Source organism: Medicago sativa, chromosome 8 (genome assembly GCF_051527215.1).
Source record: "Medicago sativa cultivar Bolivia chromosome 8, Bolivia_mono, whole genome shotgun sequence".
NCBI lineage: Eukaryota > Viridiplantae > Streptophyta > Magnoliopsida > Fabales > Fabaceae > Medicago > Medicago sativa.
Genome location: NC_140756.1, coordinates 20,233,796 through 20,244,034, shown reverse-complemented (window position 1 = coordinate 20,244,034; position 10,239 = coordinate 20,233,796). Strand labels below are relative to the sequence as shown.

General features: G+C 29.6%; 1 protein-coding gene across 1 annotated transcript; it reads left to right on the top strand.

Annotated features, from left to right (window-relative positions):
- The first annotated feature begins 3,002 nt into the window (after positions 1-3,002).
- Positions 3,003-5,206, top strand: LOC146897670 (WRKY transcription factor 22-like). The gene is made up of 3 exons (XM_085734288.1): positions 3,003-3,531; positions 3,785-3,895; positions 4,334-5,206. Exons 1-3 carry the CDS (start codon positions 3,125-3,127, stop codon positions 4,824-4,826), a joined length of 1,011 nt encoding a protein of 336 aa, XP_085590414.1. The 5' UTR covers positions 3,003-3,124; the 3' UTR covers positions 4,827-5,206.
- The last annotated feature ends 5,033 nt before the right edge of the window (positions 5,207-10,239 follow it).

Genomic DNA, 10,239 nt, shown 5'->3' with positions numbered 1-10,239 from the left:
GATATCATTTTGATCATAATAATAAATTGAATGATTTCTTAAAATAGAGGCAGTATATGGAAGTATGTGTTGAGACTGAAATACCAGGTGCTAAGCATATACCATGTAATGGAAATTTGAATTTTTCTAGCATTAATTAGCCTGACATTAATTAGAATGAGACTATAACATGCCACATGTACTTTTGAATGAAAATGGTTTCACTTGTTTATATTGTATATGTAGATGCAGATGTAGATAAGGATACGGATAGAGATATTGATAGTTTAGCCGAGATTGTTGTCTTTTTTTTAATATAATTTTAAAATAAATAAAAAAATATGGGTATGAAATAAAGGCAAATAAATATTATCGATGTTGATGAGTGACTCAAACAACCATAAGTATGTGTTTTATCATGCAATTTGTAAAAAAATTAACAAAGAAGTTTGAGTATGTGTTGATGGCAGAAATAAATAAATACGGGGAGATAAAAATGGAATGCTTGATTAGGTGATAAAGAGTATTTGATGCATGTGAACTAATTTATCAAATGAAATGAATGGATGAGATTTGATGTTAAAATAATTTATGTGAAATAATATATATCAACGCCATGTTTAGTGAAAATGAGTGATTGACAATAGAAACGAAAAAACTTAATAAATTAAATCAGTTCTTTTGAATAGGAGCAAATGAAAATAATAAAGAAAATAATGAGGTTTAGATAAAATTCATTGAAAAAAATAACTAAAATAAATTTTCTACATTTTCGCAGGGGTCGGTCTTGTTCTACAACATACATGAATAGTTTGCACCACAAAAATGTAAGATAAAAATATAATATCTTGAGAACTATCAACTAATATGTTACCCAAAAATACTTGAGAATTCTCTGTTTTTTTAAGGAAGAATTCTCTTTTATATGCACAACTTCAACGTGGGAAGAACAAAACATTGACATGTCTTTCACATATCTCTCATTATTAATAGTGGCAAAAAAAATAGTTTTGAAATGAAGAAATCTGATTCAAAACGTCTTTCAATTACGTCGCTTCAAATTAATAGAAAAATAATGAAATTCATTAAAACGTGAAGCAAACTTTTTCAAAAGGTGTAAATATATATGGGGATGAAAACCCTAAAATTAACAGAGCCGACAACTAAACCTATAAAAGGGAATCAAAATTCGGAAGGAAAAAAAAAGGTGCCTAAATCAATTTGATAATAATGAAATCAATAAAATTGAATTGGTCAGGAGGTAGAAATATTTGCATTTCAAATAAATGATATTATAAACAATTTGTACAAAAGGAAGATGCATATACAAATGATGAAAGACAAATTGACTATATATAGGAAAAAAAACTCAAGACTGGCTAACTTAATATGATGATGTGTTTATTACAATTTTATTGGATGATAATTAAGAATTATGTACCAAAATGTAATTGGTACATATCTTGTCATAAGCCGTTAGAACTCGAGGGTATCATAGGATGAATATGTGAATTTGAACAAAGTACATGGATATATACAACATGTAGTGGAGTAATATCATAAATTGAATCAATTTTTGAAATTAGAGTGATGAAAAAAATATGTTAAGAAGAAAAGTGTTTCAATAAAATAAAAGAGATATTTTGAGAATAATTTTAAAATTTTAGTATGAATTCTAAATGATGTGAAGATGTTTGAGACGGACAAACAATATTTATAGGAAAAAAGAAGCAAGTAAGTCACATCAATTATGCCATTAATTTAGTAATGAAATTAGTAACACATTAAATAGCAAAAATAATTTGAATAAAATATTCCATTTATTTTTTTGTCATTATAAGCCTTTTAGTCAACTTGCATAATCATGTTAATTACATCAGTCTTGCACAAATCACATAATATGTACCAATTACACAAAACATTAAATGCACCTTTCAATATAAGGATGCCATGTGTACTATCAAAATAAAATAGTGCAAATATATATAATAGAGATAACATAATTAGAATAAAATAATAAATAGTACTACATTAAAAAAAATAAATCAACCATTTCTTTGGTGCAACAAGTGCAATTAGACACCATATTTTGAGTCAAAGCAGTATGAAATTAGGCTTGTAAGGCATGTTTTAAACTACACCCTCCGATCACTAATATAAGCAAAAGTTTGATTTTTAGATTTATTCATTAAATGATGTATGTAGTCTATAATAAAGACTACATACAACACTTAATGAATGAATCTAAAAATCAAATTTTTGCTTATATTAATGACTAGAGGGTGTATATAAAGCGGGTCTCACCTTGCACACACCTTTCGATGCATAAGATGGACCTTGAGGATGAGCCATATAAGGATTACAACATTAATAAGTAATTACAACTAATCATTATGACTTGTTTTTTTAAGGAACTAATTAATCATTATGATTAATGAGCACAAATTAATTCTGATTTTACTAACCTATTCTAAGAAAGCTAATGCTAATAATTATAATTAATTTTCGATTCACACAACATACTAAATGTATATACAATTTTTACTTTGAGGGAATGCAATTTTAATATTTTATCATATGAGATATACTTGCGAAACTATAATGCGATGTCTTAACCAATTGAGTTATGTTAATTGAGACATAACGATGCATTCTATTCACAAATCAAATTATAATATTTTTTTGATAGATAGAAAAAAAAATGTGAGTAACCATTGAAAATACACACACAACAGATGAACTGAGATTCAAAATTCGATCGCGGCGTTCAGCCTAACCATTTTTATATTTTGACCAATTGAACCAAAACTTATGAGAAATAAATTATAATATTATTACGAGTTCCGTATAAAGTTTGTACATTAATTAAAAAGTAATAAAAAACATAGACTAAACTAAACACATTTCCAAAGTTTACATACAAACAAATTTCCATTAAGAGATTTTATATTTCTCTAGGTAGACTTTTGTGAAAACGTCCACTTTCTTTGTTTATATATCCCTTGTCTTTTCCCATTTCTTGCATCTTATCATCTCTCTCTATCTCTCTCCTCAAAAGTCAGCGCCCTCTTTTCTCTCTATCTCTCTCTAAACAGAAACAAACACTGTACAAAACAGACACTTTCAGACCTTGTCTTTAACGGTTATGGAGGTAGATTGGGATCTACATGCTGTAGTCAGAGGCTATACCAACCTCACCTCCTCCTCTTCCTCCTCCTCCACCACCTCAACAACCACCTTAGCCACCTCATCAACACCTTCTTCAACATCTTATAGTAATAATAACTTTTTCTCTATTTACCCTACAGAACAAACAAGTCAAGTTTTTTCACTTTCAAACCCCTTTGAAACTAAAAGTTCCATTGAAGAATTGCATGAACTTTGCAAACCTTTCTTCTTCAAATCATCATCATCATCACAACCTCTCTCTTCAACTTCCTTCTCTTATTCATCACCATCACCAAAATCACCTCATATACAACCAAAACAGCTTCTGGTTAATAACAAGCTTCATCATGCTGCTTCTGCCATCACCCCAAGATCCAAAAGAAGGTAAAAAAAAGTTTTTTTTTGTTTTTTTTAACCATTATACAATATAGAATAATGAATCAGATTCATTATGATAATCAATTATTTTCTTTCAATAAAAATCATATATTTTGGTATAATTGACTTAAATTTTCCATATTTAGGATTATGCAAATTTAAAACTTTGATAAGTATTAAAAATCATTCCTTTTTTAGAAAATTAGTCATTTATTATTCATGATTTGAGGTGTTAAATGCATGTTTTTGCTAATTATAGGAAGATTCAGCATAAGAAGGTTTGTGAAGTGCAAGCTGAGAAGCTCTCATCAGACATATGGGCATGGAGGAAATATGGTCAAAAACCAATCAAAGGGTCACCATATCCAAGGTTAGTTTTTAAAAATTTAATCTTTTTTTTTTTCCCAAAAGTATTTTGCAAATTTAAAGAAAAATGGTTTTTTTAGACTTATTAGTATTACCCATTTAAAGAAAAATGATTTTCTTACACTTATTAGTATTACACATACCTATTTATATCGACTTATTTGAGTTTATTTAGTGACATAAACACTTTTTGAGAGAGTTTATGAAAACAATGTAAGACATATCAATAAACGGTTTTTATCTTATTTTCATAAGTTCTTTAGGATAGCTAATGTAAACAATTATCAATAAGCTGTTTTCAACTTATTTTCCGAAACCAACTTACAGTTCATATGAAAACAATTTGACTTTATTTTAAATTTTATTATAGAAATAACTTATGCTATATGTGCTTAATTAAGTTGTTTATATAAGGCTTAACCAAACTTTGTTTGATTCACAGGGGATATTACAGATGTAGCAGTTCAAAAGGATGTTCAGCTAAGAAACAAGTTGAGAGGAACAAATCAGACCCATCAATGTTCATAGTTACATACACTGGTGAACACAGTCACCCTGCTCCAACTCACAGAAATTCTCTTGCTGGTTCAACAAGACAGAAGCCATTGTCACCACAAACTGACACTGCTGAAGACTCTTCCCAACAACCTTTTACAAAACAAGTTTCATCATCCACATCAGAAGCTGAAGAGGAAGAGGCTACAACACTCTTAAGTGTAAAGTCAGAGAGCAAAGATGATTTGGAAGAAATGATGAATGATGATGATGAGGAAAATGAATTTGAGTTATCTGATATGGTTGTAACAGATGATTTCTTTGAAGGTTTAGATGAATTGACAGGTTTTGCTGGAAAAACAGTAGCATCATCTGGTGGTGACTGTTTTGGTGACCCTTTTGCTGCTAGTATTGCTCTTCCTGCTTGTGGTGGCCAATGATGTTGCCACCAATAAAGCACCAACACGATCCTTATGTGACATGTCAATTTCAATAATTTAAGAAAATAAAATAATTGAATGCTATGTGTCAGTGTCGTGTCGGATATAGAACATGTCAAACGCTAAATACAATTTCAATTTAAAGTGTCGGTGCTAGATATGTCTCCACTAATTTTGGTGGTAGCTGACTCATTAGTTTCAAGCTTTTCCTTATAGAGAATAGGGATTAGAATAGAATCTTTTTGTTTTCTTGTTTTTGTTTTTTGAGGTTAGAGGAATTGGTACATTATGGAGGAATATTAACTAACAATGCTATGTGAAGGGGAAAAAAAGTTCAACTAAAAGTATAGTGATAATGTTAAATTTTGATTAGACATTTATATCTTTGTCTATGTTAGTGATTGCTAGCCATACTTTTGGTAATGTACAAACAATTCAGTTTTCAACAGCTTTTGTTTTGTCTATGTAATCTTTTTCAAGTTCGTTGAATTGAAAATGGATTATGAGAATTAATTTACCTAACACTTTTGCGTTGACATTTTATTGTCCATGTATATTGTTTATGTTCGTTGAATATAAAGTTGGTTGGGATATAAATTGCATAGCACTTTTGTATTGACTTTTGTTTGCAATGATTGATATTGTGTGACTAGTATGATAGAAAGGTCCATAATTGTTGGGTAATATTCCATTTCCAATAGTGTTATGCTCAGCACTAACACTTTTGATTCCATTTTAATACCGAGGCTAGGATTAAAGATTAAAGGATGCGGGGTTAAGGAATATGTTTTTATGTAAAACATCCTTATAATTATAGGGGTCACTTTGATTTTAATCTCGAAAAAGTTTTTTACTTTGGAAAAGACATTCTAATTTTTTCTGAAAAAAGACATGCTAACTTTTTTTTATCATGTGACTTATGTGACTTACATAATTATGCAACTTTTTTTAGGGATACATGACTATGCTTTTTTGTGGTGGCTGAGGTTTAAACCTCAGACCTTTGCATATATTATGCATTTTTTCTACCAAATGAGCTAAATTCACGAGGACATACATGACTATGCGAATCACATGCCGACTAATATAAAAGAATTATTTTAATAGTAATAATGCTTCCGGGACATTGATTAAGGAATCCATAAATAGAAACTTTGTCTTGAAAAAATAAGATGTTAGTTTTGATGGTTACACCACACTTATTTGTTTTGGATGCTTAATCAATACCCATGGGGCACTCTTTACCATTCTCCTAAAATTTTAATGGAAGATGCTAACAAGAGCACTTATGGGGTGTTCAAATCCAACCCGATCCAAAATAAAACCACAAACCAATCCAAAAAACCGAAAACTGCAAAAAATCGAATTTTTTTGGATGCGTTTGGATGTTGTTTTGTAAAAATCACTATGATTGGACCGGATTTCAGATTACTTTTCAAAACTGAACTAAACCGAACCGAACTGCAAAAGTAAATATTAATACTTATTTGTTGATTTTTTTTTATTACATATTGAATTACTATGTATCTTTTTGGTTTTTAATCTTATATATATTGCACTAATTTAATCTATATTATTAGTACTGTTTAAAATATTAGTACTGTTTAAAAAATAATCAATAACTTTCTTACCGTAATTTTAATTTTTTTAATATATTTTACTGTGTTTGTGTAATATTAATTTTAATAAAAAAAAATTATATTCTTAAAGAAAAATAAAAAAATAAAATTTTTGTATTTTGGATATCCAAAAACCGATCCAAATTAAACCGCTTATATTTGGATCGGTTCGATTCGGATTTTTTTAGAATAGACGTCCAAACCGAACCGAACCGCATGTGATTTTTTTTTTTGGATCGGATGACATTTTCCTTCAAAATCGATCCAAACCGCACCGCGAACACCCTACTTAAGGCATTGTTTAAGCATAAAAAAAGGTAACTTTTACATTGAAAATTGCATAGTTATGAAAGTTTCTTTTTTCTTCTGCCCTCCATCTGAAGAAGAAAAAATGATGGAACTACCCCTTATTGAAAAATATTAATTAAATGCCCTTGTTCTACAAAGCAAATACTTGTATTTTTAAGACAAAATATCTTATTGTAGGTTCCTTAAACAATTTTAATTAACCAATTAACACAAAATAATATATATCTTTAACCACAAACCCTATAAAAAAATCAAAGAACCTAGAGAAATAAAAAATTCATTCAAAAACTCATAAACCCATTTTCACCCAAATCTTATGCCTCCATCCCTTCTATCATCTATCACCACATGTTGGGTTCATCTTTCAAAAGAACAAACTATTCAGCACGTATTGATTTCTCAAACATTATGGCAAATAAGCAGAAATTTCTAACACTACTACTTGTTCAAACTCGATTTTGAACCCGAAACTATTTAATTTGATAAAAGTTATGTATCATAATTCATAAGGTTTTGTTTGGTAAAAAGAAGTAGATAGTAGATAATATAGTTGATAGCAGATGATCTTATAATTAAGTGAAAGTAGATAAGATAGTTACTTGAGTTTATATTGTTTAATAAAATTAATGGTTGAACAATCTCATAAATATAAAACGACATATAAATTTAGTTTTTGTCGTCTTTTCATGTCGTTTAGACAAACATAGTTCACTATCAGTTATTGCCACATGGACATTTAGATTACGTGGCATCCACATTGCAAGTGACTCATCAGATTACCTTTTTTTTATTTTTTTTTATTTTCTTATGAAAAGTGACTCATCAGAATTATTATATGATATTATTAAACATATTTTCATTTGTCCTTTATGATGGAACTAAACTTAAACTTAAGAAATTTATTTTCATTTTTTTTGTCTAGTAATCTTGAGGTTGGATTTCACACATTTAAATATGAAGTGTAGTGTTCGGGATTCAAACCCCACCACTGCATAAATTATGCAATGTTCCTACCAGTTGAGCTAACTCACTGGGACAATTTATTTTAATTTTAATCCTTATATTAAGTAGTGCTCCTTTTTTTTTTTTTTTTTTTATCATATTATGTGTGCTATTTGGACTATTTTACCATCCGAAATTATTTATCATTTTATAATATCTATACAATATTTATTATTTTTTAAACCTATCCTTATTTATTAATGCAATTGCAGGTCTATAGTTTAAAATAGTAAATAAAGTGCCATGATATTTTAGTCCGTGTTATTTTGCATTGAAAATCAATATAATTAATCACTTTCTTAAAAAAATGAATGCATTCTAATTGAGATACTTAATATAATAGTGTGTGTGTGAGAGAGTCTAGTATTTTACTTAAGGTCCGAGCAGAGGATTGTTGAATTTGGTGGATTAGGCATGGGAAGTATTGTGAAGATCTGAAAAGGCAAGAAGAAAAATGTCTAAGCGGTCCATAAGCTTATTCAAGATATGGTTGTTACTCTGGTCAATGAATTAGTCTTGATAAATGTTAGATATTTCCGGCGGCAAAGCTAGCGCTATTTTTACGAGGGGGCCAAATATAAAGAAGAAGAAGAAGAAGAAGAAGAAGAAGAAGAAGAAGAAGAAGAAGAAGAAATTACACATTAATATACGAAAATGAAACTTAATTAATTTTACTCATATTTAATTAATTAAATCGCAACAAAGAAAATAAAAGTTAGCAATAGTTATTTATAAAATTCCTTAAAAAAATAGTTATTTATAAAAGTTGAGCTCTAAGGAGTTTTTAGAAGTCAAATTTATCCAGAATTGACACTAAACCAAATAGATTATCAATATTTTTATAATATCATCTCAGTTTTAACCAACAAAATTGTTTGTAGTAGCCGGATAATATCATAATGGGGTAGCTACATATATACCTAAGTTAAATATTCAAGATTTTTTTTTCTTTTGGGGTAGCCAATGCTACCCCATAGATGTGAAGCCCTTCGCCCCTGGATGTTTCATGAGGCTATTCTCAACCCTAGACTCCATACTATTTGTGGCATTCTAGGTTTTTCTCTAGTTAGTTCTCCTTTTAACTATTTAGGAGTGTGATAATTTTCATTGGTAAGGCTAAACTTATCAATTTGCAACTTATTGTTGACAAGATCAAGCATATACTAGTCTCTTGGAAAGATGGCGTGTTCTTTCTTTGATGGGAAAAGTTCAACTTGTTAAACTTGTGATTCATGGCATGCATTTATAGTTTCAAGATCTACAAATAATGGCCTTAAGCTTTTTATTCATGGCATGCATTTATATTTGATGTTCTAGATCTTGATAGTTCTACTGTTTCAAGGCTCAATTCCGATGTGGCAGGTCGTATCAGAGATGGAAAATGATATTTTGCTATTATTATGCAGCCAAAAATTTCTGACATGTGTGATGACATAGAACATTTTTTTGAGAGAATGATGACATAGAACATGACCATCCCAATTAGTTCAATTCTTGACACTAGATTTTAGGATCATTTCAAATATGGAAAGCTTGATTTTAAAGATGCATTCACTAGCATATTCACCTCCTTTAATAGGGTTTCTTGAGGCAAATCCATTTGGTCTCATTGCATCCCTCTTGCCAAGTCATTGCTTTTGTGTAGAATATTTCATAATGTAGTTGCTACTAATGATAATTTGAGAAAGAGAGGTTTGAGTATGATTTCAAGTTGCTGATTGTGTTGCAAGCATTATGAGTGTGATAACAATATTTTCTTGCAGTTTGATTTTGCAAGTACTTTATGGAATTGGTTTATTGATGTTCCACAGGTGTAACTAAATTTGAGCTCTATCAATGAGCTTCTCAATATGTGTAATTAGAATTTGAGCAAACAAATCAAAGATCTTATCCATTCTTTTATCACTAACATTTGTTTTTGGATAATTTGGAAGTGTATGAATCTTATTAGATTTGAAGACAAAGTTATTTCTATGAAACAAGTAATTAATTAGACGATTTGATGTATATTTGTCACACAATCATTCCAAATGGAGCATGCATGTATTCATCCAATCGTTAGTTTCAAATTCTCAAGGCTTTTGATGTCAAATGTCACCCTCCTTCGACTTCCAAAATAATTTAAGTGAATTGGTCATGTCCCTCTTGCAATGCATGAAATGTAACACCGATAAAACATCTAAAGGTTGTCCTAAAATCTCAATTTGTGGAGGAATTTTCAGAGATCGCAATGCAAATTTTCTTGGTTGTTTCTTTGAGTCCTTGGGAATTGCCAATATTTTCCAAGTTGAAATTAAATGTGATATGCGCACTATATAATTTGCTTCTAGCAAATATTGGACGAATTTTCGGCTTAAATGGTAGAAGAGGTTGTTGGGTACCAACATAGTTGTGATGTTATAGCTCCATACCATGTTTTTGCATAACGATTTGCAAATTGAACATAACTTGTACAAGAAAGCAAGGATATGACCAGCTTTATT

Coding starts and splice junctions, on each gene's coding strand:
- LOC146897670 (XM_085734288.1), top strand. CDS start 3,125: ATGGAGGTAGATTGGGATCTACATGCTGTAGTCAGAGGCTATACCAAC. Junction 3,532..3,784: donor ACCCCAAGATCCAAAAGAAG/GTAAAAAAAAGT, acceptor TGCTAATTATAG/GAAGATTCAGCATAAGAAGG. Junction 3,896..4,333: donor AAAGGGTCACCATATCCAAG/GTTAGTTTTTAA, acceptor TTTGATTCACAG/GGGATATTACAGATGTAGCA.